This window comes from Neolamprologus brichardi, chromosome 2, assembly GCF_056152115.1.
Source record: "Neolamprologus brichardi isolate AB-2024 chromosome 2, ASM5615211v1, whole genome shotgun sequence".
NCBI lineage: Eukaryota > Metazoa > Chordata > Actinopteri > Cichliformes > Cichlidae > Neolamprologus > Neolamprologus brichardi.
The window spans coordinates 26445754-26465531 of NC_142105.1; the positions used below are offsets into that span (position 1 = coordinate 26445754).

At 40.7% G+C, this 19778-nt stretch overlaps 1 protein-coding gene across 2 annotated transcripts in view; it reads right to left on the bottom strand.

Annotated features, from left to right (window-relative positions):
- Positions 1-3046: 3046 nt before the first annotated feature.
- Positions 3047-19778, bottom strand: part of spock1 (SPARC (osteonectin), cwcv and kazal like domains proteoglycan 1) — a 100390-nt gene continuing 83658 nt past the window's right edge. For both annotated transcript variants that reach the window (XM_087849711.1, XM_087849715.1), the window contains exons 8-12: positions 9635-9754; positions 7687-7908; positions 7187-7249; positions 6466-6603; positions 3047-4601 (exon numbers count right to left, since the gene is read on the bottom strand). In XM_087849711.1, coding sequence (XP_087705837.1) covers positions 4405-4601; positions 6466-6603; positions 7187-7249; positions 7687-7908; positions 9635-9754 — 740 coding nt within the window. In that variant the 3' untranslated portion in view covers positions 3047-4404. The remainder of the gene's footprint in view (positions 4602-6465; positions 6604-7186; positions 7250-7686; positions 7909-9634; positions 9755-19778) is intronic.

Consider the following 19778-nt stretch of genomic DNA (forward strand, 5'->3'; position numbering starts at 1 on the left):
TTGCATGCGTCTTCTGACTTCTCGACAAAGAGTTTCAATTCGTTTTATCGCTACTCCCTGGAATGAAGCCAGTGCAGCCGCTTTTTAGTACCTGTTAATATTATTTGCAGAAGGCTGCATGCAGCAAAATACGTGCCATCAGGGAGAGGACGCTGACAGAAATGTGCAAATTTGGAATAGCAGTGCTGGTTATCGCATGGAATTGAATGGGCCAAGATAGCTTCACTGGAGGGCATGAAGGGGTCTGATCTGTCTCGAGGCTCGACAAGCTGGTTGGTACAGTGGCAGCCAAGCATGAAAGAGAGCGTGAGTGCGAGTGGTGGGCTGTGACAGATTAGGGGGAGATGATCCCTACTTATTACAATGTGTCTGCCAATTACATAGGCAGGCTTTAGACTGGTGATCCTCAAATCTGGTCCTCGGGCTCTGGAGGGCTGCTGCATTTCTGTCCTGTCAGGTAGTTATTTGCAGTCCCCTGGGGTTGTGAGCGTAAATTGGTCCTTGATCACACAGCTAGAATGAAAACAACCTGGAAAAAAAATGAGCAGTGCTCTCATTCCTGAGGACTTTGGAGATCCACTTTGACTTTTAACATGTAAAGTGGCAATCTTGACTTATGGCCCAGTTAAATATGTAAAGTGAAGGTATGAGTGACTCCAATCGCAGCTTGCCCACTTTAGAGAAGTCTGGTTTAGTACTGGACTTAGCTTGTCGATATTAATAACTTGTAGTATACGCTGCAGCTTTTAAATGGAAGCCCACGGATTTAACTGACGTGTATGTAGGGAACCTGATACCAACAAACAATCGAATTATTTCAGTATGAATGCATTCAAACATCACCACATCTTCATAAGCATCTCATCAATGAAACTACATGCATGGTGCTACATACAATGAGCTTCCTGTCATATTTTCCCCAGTGGGAAACTCCAAAACTGTGCAAATGACCTTTAAAACTACCAGTCTTTATTGTTACCAACACATACATGGCAAAAGATGGTGACTTATTAACCTGTGCTCGAGCCATGATGACAGCCTTACCTGTTTTCTTCACAGCCATTAGATAAAGACAGAATGTAGGAATGCATCTGTGCCGCACTAGTGAGTTTCATAAAGTGGAGCAAATCCACATGTAGGACATTGTCTCCAAATGTGGGATGAGGGAAGAAAAATGCCGTGTAGTCCTACATAAATGATGACCCCTTGTCACTGTGGATCAGTCACATGGCCATTTACTGAATACATCTTGTGTGAATGTATGTATAAGGGAAGCAGTTTTGGAAAATATGCTTTGTTACATTTTTGCCAAGTGTTAAATAACAATCTTTCAACTTCAATGTGAATCTCCATGCAAGCATGTTAATAAAAATTCACTAACAGAAAAACTACACGAAGAAACAAAGTATAGGTATAACATAAGGTTTTATGTGTTGGACAAGATCCTGACTAAAAGAAATTCCTTTTTTTGCTTTAACACTTTAACTCCACCCAGGAGCTCGATTTCCATACGATAACTGCAGCCAACTGCATAAAGCCCCACTTGTGGCCATCACCAGTCTCTATGGAGACGCTGAGTGGATACGAGGATCCACCCAACAGGAAAAGTCATTTGGGGATAATAAAGAAGCAGCCAATAGAGAAACGAAACAGAGCAGTGAAGTGCCCTGAGGATAGAATGCAACCAAGCTTTCCCTTTTCTGAGATGAAGACAGAGCTCACTACAAGAGGAGTGAGTTTCAGTGGGAAAGCAGAAGAAAACAGAAACAATAATGAGACAGCTTGTGAGTGGCTGAATGTGAGCCGTGGTGTGCAGTACACCACGTTAGCTGAAGTTCCTAAACAACCTTCCGTGTGTTCAAAATATCCATCATATTCCTGAACCCAGTGATACTTTGTCTGATTACTCCTTTTAGTAAAAGGGCATCTGCACGAGTTGGAGTTCTGCTGCAGGTGGCTGGACGAACCCATGCTGTGACAAAAATTTCATAACAAAGATGCAAAAAGACAACGCAGTAGACCGAGATGTCTTCAAGCAAAAGCACCGAGTGAGAGGAAAGATGAGGAAAACAAGCCGATTTCACCTTAATTCTGTATAAACAAACCCTTCACGTGTATGTCCTCCTTAAACATCACTCTGAATAACAGAAATTAAACACTTTATGTGACGGCTCTAAAAAGGAAGAGATGTTTTGCTGAAACTGCAAGGTCTTTCTCCTGAAGATAGACAAGCATGGCCTTGGTGCCACAGATGCTTAAGTAGATGCATTCCTACTTATGACTATATTTAAAGGTTACCTTGGCGACCTTATCAAGGAGAGGAATCTGAGCAAAATGTATTTTTGTTTTCTTTATGATTTGATAGACGGTGTTATCACTAATTATCATTAAGGATCCAGTGAAAGGAATAGCTGAGAGCCATATAGCACTGCAACTGGAAATATAGGCGGATACAGTAGAGACACAAGAAGCAGACAGACATTTTCTTTCCAACGTTTCTCATGTAGCCTGATGACAGCAGAAGACGCACGAGCCAGGGTCCCAGAATCGGGTGATTATACACCCTCCACAGCTTCCAGCATAATTTGATGCACATAGTTAAGCCCATTGTCTATTCTGTGTGACAGCGAGTGCTGTGAACTGCTGAATAGGCTTTTTCAAGCCAGAAGATTCAGTTGTCCTTTTAGCTTCTGATTGTTGGTACAATGTGTTTTCAAAGTGCTGCACAGGCTGTTTCAAGCCAGTGGGGTCAGCTGTCCCATTAGCCACTGATATTACAAAAACACTCATTAAGCTTTTATGTTCTTATGGGCACCGCTAGCTTTGTGATTCTCCTCTCTCAAAGGCAAGTTATAAGAGTATTTTCTGAAGCTACCATTTATGTCTGCTTCTAACAGGGACGACGCTTTCTCAAGGTTGGAAAAGGTCAGTATTGATGGAGGGCTTTGATTGTAATACTGCAGCAAAATCCGGGCTTCGGAAAAAAATAAAAGCAAAAAATCTTATGCAAATGTGTTTGCGGTTTCAAAGAGAGGCAAGAGATGTGTTTTTATTCATCACTTTTTTTTTTATCACGATTTTGTGAAATGAGATGAAACACATGACGTCCTGCCTAAAAAGTTTCATCACGGGGGAACAAGAGACACATGGACGCAGACCTGTAAGGTTCAAAAGACACCCAAAGTGCCACTTTACTTAAATTCTCAAAGTTACAAATAAAAGTTCACGTAGTTGACATGGTGAAGACTTCAATTTCAAATCACTGAACATATCCAACGCTTTGACGCACAACTGAGCCTCTTCTTCTGCATGACTTCGTGTGTCCTCCCAGCTCAGGAGCAGCTTAGTGTCCATGCGCAGTCAAAAATCCTCAGCAGCCCTATTGACCAATTAGTAGAAGAATAGCTGGCTGAGAACCAACCGATTTGGACTGTAGGTTTTGCAGTTTGCTTTTCTTAACTGCTATCACACTTTGCAATGCAACTTCCTACCTCCTGAGATTGGGAGAAGAACCAAAAAGACACTAGACAGCATCAACATAGCAACAAAGTATTGTAGCAGCCAAATAGGCATCACTTTCTGTTTGAGATGCATAGAGCTAGACCTGGCCAGGTAAATCTCTCTTTTATAGAAACACGATGAGAAACATGCAACAACAACGACAATACATCATTAATCTCATTGTTTCCTGGGCTTCCTGGAACATTCAAGATCAACAAATATTTTACAATCCTCCTTAAAACAACAGAGAGAGAGTGAGAGAGAGAGGGAGAAGGAGCATCTCAGAGCCTTAAACTGTGGCAGCAATTTGCAGAAACATCATTGAACACCAGAAGGAGCCCGACGGTGGAACACACAATATGAAAATGAGCCGCTGATGGAGCAACAGGGAAGGTAGTCCATAGCCTGGCCTCCCTTAAGGAAACATATTTACATCCAATACATCAGCTAACATATCTGGGCTCATAGACTGACCAGAGATTCTGACATGGACATACAGTGATAGGAGAAAGGGAGAACGACTGAAAGAAGATGGAACGAGTGACAGAGATAATAGAGTCCCTGTTAGAAGGTGTTTACGATCACAGGTTTGGGGGAACGTGGAGGCAGAAAGTGGACAGCTCGAGCAGAATTCTAAAAGGGGCTTGACAGTTGTTGAAATCTAATAGTCTCTCTATTTTCTGTCTGAGGACAGAGTGAAACGCTTGAAAATGAAGAGGTCAGATGAGGTTCACTGAAGAGAGAGATTTGGATGAGGGACAGAGATTGCAGTAGCAGGTTGAGGGGCCAGGAGATGGACTGCTGCCAAGGTAACTGGAGGAAGAGACATTGGAATGGCTTTAGATCTGTGCTGAGTTAACGGAGTTTCCTGGTCAGCTGATGGCAAAGGAAAATGGAGCGGAGCTACCAAACGTAGCCGATTTCGTCATCCTTGTCCTCTTCCTCGTCCTCGTCGTCCTCGATGGTCCCTCGGGGATGGATGCGGCCCCGTCTCTTCTTCTGCCGGCTCCTACCGGTCTGTGATGGCTCCTCTTCTTGATCGTCGAGGAGTATGACCGCACCGCCGCTGCCAAAATCCCCCGATGTCTCCTGATCCTCATCTGTAGAGAGAAAAAAACATAATAAAGAGATTACACAGATATCCCCAGATTAACATTAAATATGACATATTAATGATTTCCCAGATTATAAATTCTTTGCCAGTGGGCTCCCTGAAACTTGAAAGCCTACTGGAAGTAACCCTTCCAGCACTTTTCTGAACTGACAGGTTTCTGTCATATTTAAGGCCTGCTTATATGACAAAATTAGTGGGTTTGCTTCGGCAGTTAGCAAGGGTGGTCTACGCTTCTGCAGCTACCTTTGGAGAAACCCGGAAACTATGCTAATAGTCATCAAACCACATCTGTATTGATATATACAGAGGTGTCAAGACTCATTAGAGGGCACAGGAGGTCATGATGCAAAACAAAACAAAACAATCAGTATAACACTTCACCCCCAAATACCTTCAAAACTAATTCCACTCTCATTAGCTCCAGCCTTATTTTGTTTTGCACTAATTGCTAATGTTAGCAATTAGCCTGGGTGTAAACTCTTGAAATAGGGCACAGAATCAGAGTAGGCCATCATGAGCTAACTCTTTGCCTAACCAATACATTCTTTTCAGGGGAGTAAATAATCTACTAGAAAAAATAAATGAAAAAACAACAACTTTTGCTTTCTGTTGATTTACCCAACAAACAACATGCGGCTACAGGGAGCTGATTATACTGGATGGTTTTAGTGGTGTTTGGTTAATGGGAGACTAATGCTGAATCCAGTGGAGCTACAGTGTGAACAGGAGTCATTATCAGCTTCTGCCTCGAGCATTTTTTGAAGCTCGAACTTCAAATTAGTCTGTGTTCAAAACAGCCTATTTACACCTGGGTACAACTGTGCTGTGGTTGAGTGGCACTTACGCTGTTAAAATCAGTTTGGTGTCCTTGTGTGCAGGCTATTGAGTGGAGAGCTGCTGCATTGCTACCTGTTTGTTCTACGCAGGCCAGAATGGGAGAACTCCAGGCAACCTCTGCCTCAGGCCACTCAGCCAGAGTTAGATGAGCTTGTTAGGACTGGTGTTGTCTACGCGTGTGCATGTGTGCATGGAGGCTGGACGGACATCAATACTGGAACCTGCATTTACTGGTTTTCGACTAGACTGGCATCCGTGCGAGGTGCAATCTGCCAGCGAGTTGGCTGTTTGATTGGTAATCAGTATGTCTGCCTGGATTCTTTCCTCCTAATTATTGTTCTTTTTTCCACAGTGCAATTGATTTGTAGCAAAGTGCTTTTATTGGCTTTTTGACCATTTCATTTGAATTTCCATGGCTGACTTGTTAGCTATCACTATAACATGTCAAAAAACTTAATCTTGTATATTCTTTGTCAAAATATAATGCAGTAGGCAGTAGTTTATTTGTTTATTCTCCCCTGTGAGGTACGCCTCAGCACTGCTTCAAATTCATATTCATAACAGATCTTTTGACATTGCTCCCTGCTGACAAGTGTGACAAATCTTCTGTCTTGACTTGCAAGATGCTGGTGTTTTATCAGAGGTACACGAGCAGGATATCAGAGGCAGATAGAATCAGGCATATTAGAAACAGCTGAATTGGCTCCAGAGGCATGCCTAATGTTATCTATTTCCTAAATGATAACTGATCCGTAGATACCGGTACAGATAGAGACACACGGGGAGAATTACTGAGCAAAGAAAGAGAACAAAGTTGCAGCTGCAGTGCTCTCTGTGTTTCAGTGTTGTAAAGAAGAGATCGGCAGGCTTTCTAATTTGTAGAAGATTACAAATGAAACAAAAAAGACAGATGTTCAAGCAGACAACGTGGATCAAAGCACTAACACAGAAAGAAGGTCAGAAAAATGGAGGAATAACAGAGCAAACTGAAGAATATCTGCATGTGGTCTTACCACAGTTGGGATTGCCTTGTTTTCTAGAGCCAGCTATCTCGTTGCCATATTTGTCCACACACCAACACTGGCCAGTGCTGCCGTGACACTGAGTTGGTTTGAAGTAGCCCTCGTCAGTACAACGGGGAATGTAAGTGCCTGGGGACGAGCAAAGAAAAGCAGGAGGAAATGAGAAGGGATGACGAAAAGTCACAGAAAGTTATAGAAAGCTGCTGGAAAGGTTAAACAGACAAAAATTAAAAATAATATCTGAGCATATAATACGAACTCTGCTCAGGAGAGGTTACATGTACACGTCCTCAAGTTGCAGCAAAAGTTCTTGTGTATTCACACAGGGAGGGAGATCAACAATCAATTACTGCTGTGAAGGTTGCAGACAGGAACCATACATTCTGCTTAAGGAAAAGCAGTCGCTTGATAACACACATCCACAAACGCACACACCTATTTTCTCTTACCTTCATTTGACCCTGTCCCAGCTCGTTTTTCAAGCTGTTTTGTAGTGAGCTGAAACACTACACGATCTGCTCAATGGGTACAGATGACATGTGTACAAAGTGCCTGGATGTGCTTTATAGTGCTGGTGCAATATCTCCTTTTTTCCCCTACTCGAAAATATTTATTAAAAGAAATCCAACTGCCATTTCACTCTGTGGTCGTGAGTTTTCCTCCAAGGGCATTTAAAGGAGCGAGCAACTGACAGCTGCCACTTCAGACTGACCTATGAGGCTCTTTCTTCGACTCTGACTCTGGATCCTGCTCTTCTCAGTTTGACAAGGCAGTCCTACAACAACAGAAGAAAGTCAGTATCATTAAATTGAAAACTGAAACAGCCCTAGTTGTATCTTAGCTTATAGTTAATAATCACTCAAACCTGTTTCCCTCCACTAACAGCTTAGTGACATATTATACTGGAGACATCCTCCTTTGCTATCAGGCTCAATACCCATTATCCTTACATTCACTATTGATTTACAGTCCTTGAATGACCCGACTATTTATCCTTCTTAATGCATTATTAATTAAAAACATGTTTTTATTAGTACTCCGTTACTAACATTTAGTTTATTACATTATATCAGAACTACTGTAACTGGTCTTAAATGAGGTAATGCAGGCAACTCGTATCTGTGAATATCTGTTAAGCTTTCTTTCCTTCCTTCCTTATTCATATGTTCCCTCCTTCTTTTATCCCTTTATTTTTCATCCCCCTTTCCTCACCATCGGGCTTCTGGAAACAGTAGCACCACTCGTTGTTAGAAAGCTTGCCATCCTTGAACGAGTCACAGGAGTTGAAGAGAGGCTTCATGCACAGTTCATACTTGTCAAGGTAGATGGCACTCAGCTCCGACTGGTCCAAGAGTAGGTCAAAGTTCATGTCTAGCTTGTTGAACATCCAGCCCAGTGAGTCCTTACAAATGGGCAGGATGCTTGTATCAAAGTCTAGAGAAGAAAAAATGGAGAGGCAAAAAATATCTGAAACTGCAGAACATGTCCAAGTCACCGACATTTCCTTTTTATAAAGTAACACACTGAGTTTCGAGTTCGAGTATGTGCGCAAGAGTGTTTTCAGCGGCAGAGAGCTGAGATGTGTTCAGACTAGAGATGGCACGATACCACTTTTTTATGTCCAATACCGATACCGATATCAGAAATTTGGATATCGGCCGATACTGATATGAATCCGATATAGTGTGTTTTTTAATAAATAAAACTGTTTTTTTTAAATATCTTGCTGCATATTGTAAGTAAGTTCAAACTCAAGTTAAAAAAAACACTAAAGCTATTCTATTATACCTGTATGCAAAAAATACACTGCACCCAAAAATATTTCATAGTTCAGCAACACTGATCAATCTAACAAAGTTAAACCTACTCCATCCTCCCTATTCTGGTATTTTAAAGAGTAAGCAACCTAACTAATAGGGTTGAAAACTCCCAGCAAAAAAAAAAAAAAGGGAACCACCCTCCACCCTCCACCTCACGATACTTAATCGACATAATCAACTTTAATTTGATGCAGTGTGAAAAAATATGCACAGAAATCAATTATTTTTCAAGAATAATTAAATAGATTCAACATCTTTCTTCAACAGAATTGCAGACTGCACAGATGGTACCTTCCCAAAGGAAAAAGTAGTATAGCTTACTAGGGTATATTATACTATATACAGTCTAGGGTATATTAGACTGTATATAGTAACTATAGTAACTATAGTTACTATATACAGTAATGGACTTCTATACATTTTACATCAGATTAAAACTTTGGGTGTAAGATTCAGATAATTAATTATTAAAAACTAGACATTTTAAATGAGAACAAGAAAGAAAAGTATGTCTTTGTGCCCCCTTTTCCCTGTTAATGCCCTTTCGGCCCCCCTGGCTAAACTTTGCTAGATCCGCCCCTGCACAGTTAAAGCCGTCAGCTACGTAGAAAAGGATCCTGGTGTAGAAAGTAATATTAAATAAATTCTAATAACAGCTTATCAAGCTTAAACGTGCTGCTGTTGTTCAGCCGCTGGTTTCCTCTTTCTGGCGCAAAGTGGGCAATAAACAAACAAGAGAGACGGACTCGCGACAGAAAAGCCGATCAGCTGATCATTGATCAGTTTCATATTGAAGTAGCAGCAGGAGAGGGAGGGAGAGAGAAGAGGCAGTCGCTCTATATATCGGTTTTTAAGCTTAACGCTGGAATGCTTTACAAACATTCAGAGATGAACTTACACACTTGCTTTACTTCTCTCTGGGATAACTTTCTCGGAGATGAAATGCTCAACCAGACCGCTGACAGGTCTCGCAAGCCACAGCTGCTGTATCACGTGATGCATACTGCTCCGATGTGCTAACGTTATGAACCGAGTTATGCCATGTCGCAAGTTTTGTGAGGTGCTTTTTTGATATTTAATGGATCGGATTACATATTTTATTTCTCTCCGATATCCGATCCAGTAATTTAGGTCAGTATCGGACCGATACCGATACGTAATATCGGATCGGTCCATCTCTAGTTCAGACATGTTGACATTACAGAGAACAGAGCAGGGTCACTGTCAACATCAGTGCTAGCCCTCATGAGAACTGAAAAAAAAGCATGACTTTTCAGCAGCTACTGGGTACACACACGCACACACACACACACAGGCACACGGCATGGGGATGTACTCACGTCCAGTGGTGGAGTCAAAGCTGTCAGAGGATTTGAGGTCTCTGTTGGCATCGAGGTGGAGAACTCCGAACCAGTCCTTCAGTCTGGCAGAGAGACTGTGAAGCTCTGTATCAGTGCAAGCTGCAGAAACACACACACACAGACACACAAAATAATGAGGCAAAGGGAAGCTGTCAATCTACTGCTGTCATCTGAGTAAAAAAACAGCTTTTTTTTTTGCTCATCAAACTTTCATTCCATTTCTGCTGTGTACTTTTCCTTTGTATTCTTTCCTTTCTTTTGTCTCGTCCAACTTTTCTCCTTGAGCAAACACAGTGGGGTGATAATGCATACTCAAATACTGGTTACCATAGGAACACAATCTGACATGCACATATGCACATACACACATGTACAGTATACATATTGTTATTTCCATGGCTCTTGGCATTTCTGTCCAGTTTCATTTAGCATTCGTTCAGAGTTCAGAGGAATGACTTTATCTTTGCAGGAAAAGACACAATCTCACAAACACATACACACACACACACAATACCAATGGAGGTCTGTTAGCAGCTCATGCCACTTTGCCTTCATAGTAAAACAAGAAAAAAGAAAAGAATAGATGTGTCTGCATTAGATGCCACTTTATTGTTGCAATTTTAAGATAAATGCATGTGTTTCTATCTTTGTGCATGATCGCTCTCATATGTGCAAATGCAAAGAAAGTTCACCCAGCACTGTCACCCATCTTGATGCTTTAATGACAGAGAGCATCAACTGAATTTCCCTAATTTGAGTCATAAACAACAAGAAAGAAATCTCTCGTTGCTTCAACCCCATGGGGCAGACATGGTCGGACTGCAATTCAAGCAGACCTCTGCCTCTGCCTGTCTCATTCTGCATCTTTGTGTGTCGATCTTCTGCGCCTGATTGACACATTTGTTTCTCATTTTCTTTCTTCTGAGAGTTTGATAAATGTGCCTAGAGGACAACAGCCATTCGCCATCTCGTACCATCATTACCAATCAAAATCCTTCAGCTTTGTCGTGTAGCACAGACGATCCGCAGAGAAAGGTTGTTGACAATCCTGTTGCACGTGGTTTTCCTTTGATACAATCTTTCTGTTTCTAGTGTTTACATCTGAATATATAAATCACTCATCCACACATGTACACAAGGACTTGCACTTAAATAAAGAGAAGACCTGAATCACACTTTGCTGTCAGTGGATTAAGATGTCAGCAAACATGGGATCAAAAGGATATGAGCACATCACACACACAAGCAAAGTGTAAACACTCCTCAGCGTCAGTGGTAGTTTATAAGCACATATTTCCATTCTGCACCGAGAGACGTTGGCATCTTGCTTTTAGCTGAGCCACACTCAACATCCTGTATTCATGCATCCTTGTCAGGTCATGCACACATGGAGATACACCTGTACATACTGCATTTTACGGTAATCGTTTGGAATTGTGCACATCTTCCTCCATAAAAGATGTTCTTAGTAACAGAGGATGAAAAATACTTGTCTGACTGGCTATCCGTGTGACATTACCTGTAGAATTCATGTGTACATGTGCGTAACTACGTATGTGTGAGTGTGTGCCTTCAGGACCAGACAGATAACATTTCACAGCACTCTTCATTTCCACAGTCTGGAAAGAGAGAACAAAATACCAACAGCTAAACATTATCTCTCCTCAGCGATTCTCAGTCGGCAGCACGTCGCCCGTTCGAAGCTCAAACCTCTGGAAGGTTTGTCCCTGCCTGATCCTTTATGTGCCTGCACTGCATCCCTACATCATCTCTGCCCTTCATCGTCTCCCTCTCATTGCTTTTTGTATCACTCTTTGCTTTTCTGATCCTTTTGTTGACTTTGAGACTTCTTGCTCATTTCTCGCTCGTTCATTTCCAATTCCTCTCTCTTCTCTAACTCTGTCGATTTTCAAGATTCAATATAAGCCACTTATCACACCTGACTGTGGCTAAGCCAGTTTCTTTTTATGACGAAGAAGGCCACTTTGATATGTCCGACTCTCTTTATTTCTTTCTCTCACCTAAATTGCTTTGAGTGCTTCATTTCCCATTTCTCTCCTAGTACATCCCCCTACAGACTCTAAAGATTTAAGCGTTTCTTTAACAGTTTTTACCTTTGATATCCACTCCCTCTATCGCTTTCCTTCTTATTGTACACTTTTTCTGACTTCACTACATCATCTTTTCCTCTCTCAAAGTTTCTAGACTTGGCACTATGGCTCAGAATGAGTCTAGATGGACTTTTATCTTTTTATTTTGTCTGCATTGTTGAAATAGTTTCTGATAGTTCCAGCACTGCTGAGTGCATAAGGAGCCCTTTCAGAGGGCGTTAAGTTAGAAAGCTGAAAATATTCACATATACATCCGATGCAGAGAGTTATAAAGGCCTGTTCTTACACTTTTTTATGTTAACAGAATACATTACTGTGCAAAAGTCTTGAGCCAATCTTTCAATCAATCCCACACTGGTTTAGTAACCAGTCCAGGGACTGGTGAGGCCAGTCCATGACACTTAGAACTCCATTATGTAGTTTTTCTATCCAGGTATGTTTTTACTGCACTGTTGGTGTGTTTGAGGTCATCATCACGATGAAAAAATAAACTGTTTGCCAGTCTCATATTTTCTAGATCAGCGGTCTCCAACCTTTTTTGCGCCACAGACCAGTTTAACCCCAACAATATTTTCATGGACCAGCCTTTAAGGTAAATACAACAAAATAAAACCAGCACCAGTACAAAAAAAGGGAACATTTATTCATAAAACACATGGGAATAGACCCAGGGAAACCGAGCTAATGATAAAAATTATTTAAAAAAACGATAAATACCGATAAAAAACCTCAAAAACTATACATTTCACACCCGAGTCTCAACTCTCATGGCCCAGTACCAAATGACTCGGCCCGGGGGTTGGGGAACGCTGTTCTAGATGGTATTGCATGATGGATCAAAATCACCTCTTATTTTATCCTCCACTTGAAGATTTTCCTTACATTTTTTAAGGTCACGTGACACACCATGCTGAGGTACATCAGCTTGTCAGTGTAAAATACTATTTTATGTCTAACTATGTGATCGTGCACATTTTTCATAGATTTGACTACAAAAATTGGGACAAATTAAGGGTTTTGTGCCAAAAGATACAATTTAACATTTGTCTGTTATGTTTAGAGACAACACCAATTCATTCCTTGAGGTAGGTCTATTTTTAAGCTTCCATTCCTCTGTAAATGTCAGGACTGAAAATGAAACAGAAAGAAAGGCAAGAAAGTCTGGGTCTATGAAAGCAAAATATAAAGAAATGACGTGTGGCTCAAATTTTTGCACAGCACTGCGCATCATATTAACATTAACATTTGTATAAAAGCTAACCTTTAATGGGTTGTTCCTGTAGCCGTTGTATTTACTTCTTTTCACTTACAAAATCAAAAGCCATGTAGGCCAAATCTATCCCTGGATACTTTATAACTGTCTAAGGTTCTCAGCTTTCCCCCCTCTTTTCATTAAGTTGTCAGGATTTTTTCCATTGTGCAGCAAATTTAACTCTTACTTATCACAGTGCAGAGTGACAAAAAAGGCAGCAGTGGGCAGAATAAATAGAAACCTTTGGGTAAATAGCTACAACTAAGAGCAAAATGTGCACTCTACTTTAAATAATAAACCAGACAACTGCTTTCCATCTGTTCTTAGGTGGTGTGGAGACTGCAGTGTCAGATTTGTCAAAGCCCCACTCTAACCTATCAAAGAGAGTTTGACGAGGAACCTTTACAGGGGATGGAGCAGACAGAGGCAACAAGCCAGCCAGCCAGACACTCTCACACACAGACGCACGCACATATATAGAGGCAGCGTTCTCACATGAGAAGCTATCGATCATAGCTGTGGGTCAAATATCAACCACTGAATCGTGGCTTAGAATCACCATCTATCCTTCTTCCTTCCTTCTGCTTTCCCTCTCACCCACCACCTCCTCACATCTGCTGTCTTTCATGTCTGCGAACCTGGATGAGCAAAATCTGGCACCTGACTAAAAAAAAATATCTACGCGTCCTTCACAGACTGATTCAGAGAAAAACTACCTGCTGTATGTGAAAAAGCAAAGTTAAAACTGAAATCCATCCCAGAAGATAGAGAAATGGACAAATGAAAAAGTGTGTAGAACAACATTATCTTAGATAGTGGCAGTGAAATAAACAATGAAAATGAAATCAAACACTAGCTGGACATTTTAAAGAAGCTGAATTGCTTCGTTATGTTTAAAGTTTGGTTTATGTGTTGTCTCACTGGGAATTACAGTTTTCTTTTCTTTCCTTTTATACCTTAGAAGCTCAAATTTCAGCTGTAACCTTTTAAATTGAAGTGTACTACACTGCTACTAAACACCATGACGACAACGATAGCACTGTTTGCGTCCTTTAATTATTATTTTCCCACCATACATACATATAAATATATATATTTATGTGCACACTGGATGAACACGGGCAGCTCCAAAGAAGACTGGTTTGTGGGTATTCTCGGTGACGCCACATTAAACATTTTCATTTGTGTTTACAGATGTGTTTTGTTGACTTGTCGTGCTAATTATCCCTGAAAAACTTTATTATGTGCCTGACAAAAAAATGCAATGTCCTGGTAGCTCACATAGCTAAATGGTAGTAGCCAAGTTTCAAGGAACCACCATGACTAAAAAACAATGATCTGTCAGTATAAAAGAATAAAATATAGTTTGTGTAATTAGTCGGTAAATGTCACAATGCCCATGTTTGAATGTTAGCCACTTGAAGAAAATGTGCTAATTAACTAGATTTTAAAAAAAAGGGGAAAAAGGAGAAAAAAATCCCTGCATGAGTGCTTAAAATTTCAACATCTACTGCCTTCAGACTTTAATCTTACAAAACTGATGCATGAAAATGCAAAATACTGTAATGTCTCTTATGCAATGACAACAGTGAAGAGAAAGGCGAGGCAAAGCTATTGAATTTAGTTCAATTCAGGTTTATTTATACAAACCACAACAATCACCTCAAGGCGCTTTATACTGTAAGGTTCTGAAAACAATCTGTAACGATCAAACAAACCCCTATGAGCGAGCACTTTGTGACAGTGGGAAGGAACAACTCAGAAGAAACATCCACAAAAGGAGAAGAGAAAAGACAGAGAGAGCATAGTTCTCCTAAATCTTCTAGAAATCTTCTCCCATACTCATCTGTGCACTTTTGCACAGATGAGTATGGGAGAATTACATATGTCAAACACTCCAGGGCAGTTTAGGTCATGAGATAAATGTGTGTGCCAGACGTTCTGAGATACAACTCCAAATATCAAGAGAAATTAGGCCTTGAGGTCCTCTGTGGGCCCCCTTTATCACCTGTAAATAATTAACTAAGCGTCTCACTGGCTCCAGACAAAGGAAACGGTAGGTGGTGATCACCTTGAGACATCGAGAGTAGCGTCTGATTGAATCAAAATTAAAGATAGATGGAAAGCGAGAGAGGATTGGTGAGAGGCAGTGGAAGGAGATGGCATTTCTTAACAAGGTAACAGAAAGAGAAAGAAAGGAAGTGCGACAGTAAGGAAGGAGATACAAGGCAGATAGAAGGTCAGATTCATTAAAAAGATACAAAGGTATGTTTGATTTCCTTTGCCCCGAGCTATCAGCGTTCCAGAGTGATTTCACTGGCACTGAGCTAAGTTTCGCCCAGATAATGATCAGTAATACAGTGTCTACACAGGCAGAGAGACAGGTAGAGATAGAAATTGGCCAGATACACAAACAGCGGAAGGCAGACAACCAATTCAGGTTTAGCCTTAAGAGTAATTTTATTTGGGCAAAATCAGTATCTCTTCTACTTTTTTACAGCTCATTTTTCAAAGTGGAACTTTTCTGTGTAATCCAACATCACTGGATATAAAACAGTCTAGAGAGGCTGGAGGGGAATGTGTAGGGATTAGGGAATTAATAAACTAGCAAACCAAAAATAACCATTTCAGTCACCATTTTATTGGTTATTTAAATTTACGGCATGGCCTGGATATGATAAGGCATGTGAAACTCCTTGTTTGATACTATAGCTATACAAAGACAGCAGAATGCAGAGATTCCTATTATCCTGATGTTGGATTGTCCATGCATCACTCCAAACAGGTTATTTCCTCTGTGATCCTTGTGGTGATAAATAGCCCTTTGCTGTGTTACATATTCAGAGCAGTGCCACAAAACAAAGAAAAACAAAGAGTGGAGATTCTTATTAAACTTCTAGAAAATGCAACTATTTTCCCCAATTATAACTAATCATTCTTGTAATTATTATCTCCAAATGTGGGATATCGGAGCTGCCACAAGTCTTAGCTGTTTATGTCAATGCAATTCTATTTTTCTGCCTTAGATTAATTGTAATTTAGGCCTCAATTACACAATGCAAATGCGACATGCTTAAAGTTGTAACCACAAAGTTGTACACTAAGCCCTGCAAATGACTCTCAACATGATGCTAATGCAAAATCATTTAGGAATTATGTATCAACGTAAGAGCAAGGTGTATAGTCAGGAAAGACCAACAAAGACTGTTTGAATAAATGATGAATCCAGCCTATGTTTGAAAGTGGTGAAGACAGTCTCAACAAGAAATACGAAAACACTCTTCAAGCTGGTCAAGACTCTGGAGAAAATCCCTGAGCAATTGGCACACGTCAGGAGAGCATAGGAAGTGTGGAGGCAGGAGAAAAGAGAGCACAATCTGTCCTCCTGTGTGCTCTCAGTAGAACTGTGAGACTGAAATGCCAGGGAAAATTTAATTTAGCGAGGGGATTTAGCCTGTTCAGCATCTTACAGCGCTCTTTGTTTTGTCAGTGTCTTTTTTCCCAGTGACAGCTGACATAAAAATGATCTATTATTACTTTAAAAATCTCATTGACCATAACCAGCGCTGACTTACGCCGTTATAGAAGATCATCTGCTGGATCGCTTCATGTCAGGTCGAGTCTTTGTTTTACAGGGGAAAGTAATGATGTGCAATGTCACAGAGTGCTGCCTCAGGGGAGATGACAGATCAAATGAAACCTCAGCACCCCTGTGTCGATGTGTTAACCTTCTCTGACAAACAGGCAAACAGCAGCAATGGATTTCTGAGCACATCAGGATTAAATGTTCATTAGGAAAACTCAGAGAAATTACCGGTTAACGCATGTAATTAACCTGCAATTATGGCCTAATTCTTAAGATTTTTCTAAATTCTCTGTTGTAGACAATTTATTTTCCCAGAGCTTTTGTAAGTTACAATACTGCAGAGACTTTCTATCATCCGTTTATGCTAAGCAGACACTAATTTGTCCCCATATAAATGCAGTTCAGAGATGCATGTGTTTCAGTCTTCTAAACAATCCAAAAAATCCCCAAAAAACAAGAAACAACAGCAACAATGAGAAAGACAAAAAAGCGGAGGTGGAACTTTAACCCAACACTCTGCAAAATGATGGAGTGGAGGCTTGAGACAGAAAATAAATGAGAAACTGATAGAGTTGGGAGAAGGAGGAGGAGACTGAGGAGTCAAAGGGAAGAGTGGGAGTGATGTGACTGACAAACACACATGTTCCCCATAGGCCCGCTACCACTCAGTGATAAATAAAGGTTATTAGTGTGGTTTAGGGAAAAGTATACTCGCAAACATGAAATCTGAAGACTACCACTCTGCCTTGTCAAAGAAAAACAACAAAATTCTCCCTGCTCTCCAAATAAATTGCATGCTGCAGCGTAGACTCTTCTACAGCTATCATTCAAAATCAAGGGCGTGTGCAGCAGACAGAAGATGCAAAGACTAAAATCTATGTACAGAAAGTGTTTGATTCCTTTGCATAGTCATATCACAGGCAACAAATTCATTTATTCCCAATCCTCAGACTACGTGGCCCCTTGCGTGCCCTATTCGGCCTGTGTATATATTTTCTGTCTTGTAAAAGCCTTTTTATGGAAGTGCAGACTTGAAGATGAACTAAAAACATGTAGCTATAATAAATATACATTCAGTGTTCACTTTGCCATTCAAATCGAGCGTCCAAGTGGAGAAGAAAACTGATTAAAGTGACTTTAAAGCTGGCTTGATTGTTTGTGCCGGATAGGCTGGTTTGAGTATTTTAGAAACTGCTGAGCTGCTAGGATTTTCCCACTTAACCATCTCCAGGGTTTACACAAAATGGCCTGGAAAAGAGAAATATCCAGTGAGAGGCAGGTCTCTAGGTGAAAATTACTCGTTGAAGCCAGAAGTCAGAGGACAATGGCCAAAGTGCTTCAATCTGATAGGAAGGTAACAGTAACTCAAATAATCACTCGTTACAGCCATAGTATGCAGAAGAGTATCTTTGAAAGCACAACATGTCAAACCCTGAAGCAGGAGACCACACCTGTCAGTAAAGAACAGAAAACTGTAGGTTCAATTTGCATGGGTTCACTAAAATAGGGCAACAGAAGATTGGATAAATGTTGGCTAGTCTGATAAGTTTTGATTTCTGCTGCAACATTCAGACGGCACGGTCAAAACTTGGCACTAGCAAACATGAAAGCATGGATCCATCCAGCTTTGTATCAACGGCTGAGCTGCTGCTGGTAGTGTAATGGTGAGGCGGATATTTTCTCGGCACACTTGGTTCCCTTTACTACCACTTAAGCATTGTTTAACTCCCACAGGCTACTCAGTATTGTTGCTGACCACGTCCATCCCTTTATGACCACACCGTACCCATCTTCTGATGGCTGCTTCCCAGCAGGATAAAGCATCATTTCACAAAGCTCAAATGATCTCAAATTGGTTTCTTGAACATGACAATGAGTTTACTGCACTCAAAAAGCCTGCACAGCCACCAGATCTCACTCTAATAGAGCACCTTTGGGATGTGGTGGAACAGGACATTCTCATCATGGATGTGCACCAACTGTGTGACGCCATCGTGACAATATAGGCCAAAATCTCTGAGGAATGTTTCCATCACCTTGCTGAATCAGTGCCACAAAAAAGCAGCTTGTGACACCTAATTTAAGAGTTCAAATTCTTTGAAAAACACCAACAATATAGCAAAATGTACTGCTTTGTATTCTGTTACTTTTAAGCTTGAATACTTTACTACACTACATCCTACATCAGTGTACAAAAAAAGCAAACAAACAATAAATAAACAAACAAAAATCCAATGACTAATAAGTTGACCTCTTCTGTTACATAAGGAATAGTGGGTGACTGTTTGACACAGGGTTAATTAGAAAATTTTTAATTAGATCTCAGGTTGCAGAAAAAGTGCTAAATGTTGCCCTGGCAGCAAATTCTAAGGCTGCAGAAAAAGTGCTAAATGTTGCCCTGGCAGCAAATTCTAAGGCTGCAGAAAAAGTGCTAAATGTTGCCCTGGCAGCAAATTCTAAGGCATCTATATTCAGGGTTTACTTAATGTAATGGAAAGGAATTTAAAGTGTCTTGTTTACTGGGTTTACTGACAGTTATATAAATGTTTTAATCATTAGACTCACCTTAACAGTCTATGTGCTCATTATAAATAAACGGTATAAAACAACTACAGGAGTAAATTTCAGTAAAATGGTAAATGGCCTGTATTTGTATAGCACTTTTACTAGTCCCCCCCTAGGGACCCCAAAGCACTTTACACACCCAGTCATCCACCCATTCACACACTGGTGGAGGCAGCTACAGTTGTAGCCACAGCTGCCCTGGGGCAGACTGACAGAAGCGAGGCTGCCATATCGCGCCATCGGCCCTTCTGGCCAACACCAGTAGGCGGTAGGTGAAGTGTCTTGCCCAAGGACACAACGACCGAGACTGTCCGAGCCGGGGCTCGAACCGGCAACCTTCCGATTACAAGGCGAACTCCCAACTCTTGAGCCCCAAGTATTAGAGCATAATGTGTTTTCCCAGCCTCAGTGCAGCCCCACAGTGTTTACAGGAAGCTATGAAAACATGCACATTATATTTAAAAAGAGAATATTATGTTTGGCTCATTTAAGCACTTCTTGTAAATATAACAAGGTTAAACCAGTGATATTAACAATTACAATAAATTTGTGTAATTTATAAGCTTTAAATAGTGATATAATCATAAACAGTTGAACTTGATATCATAT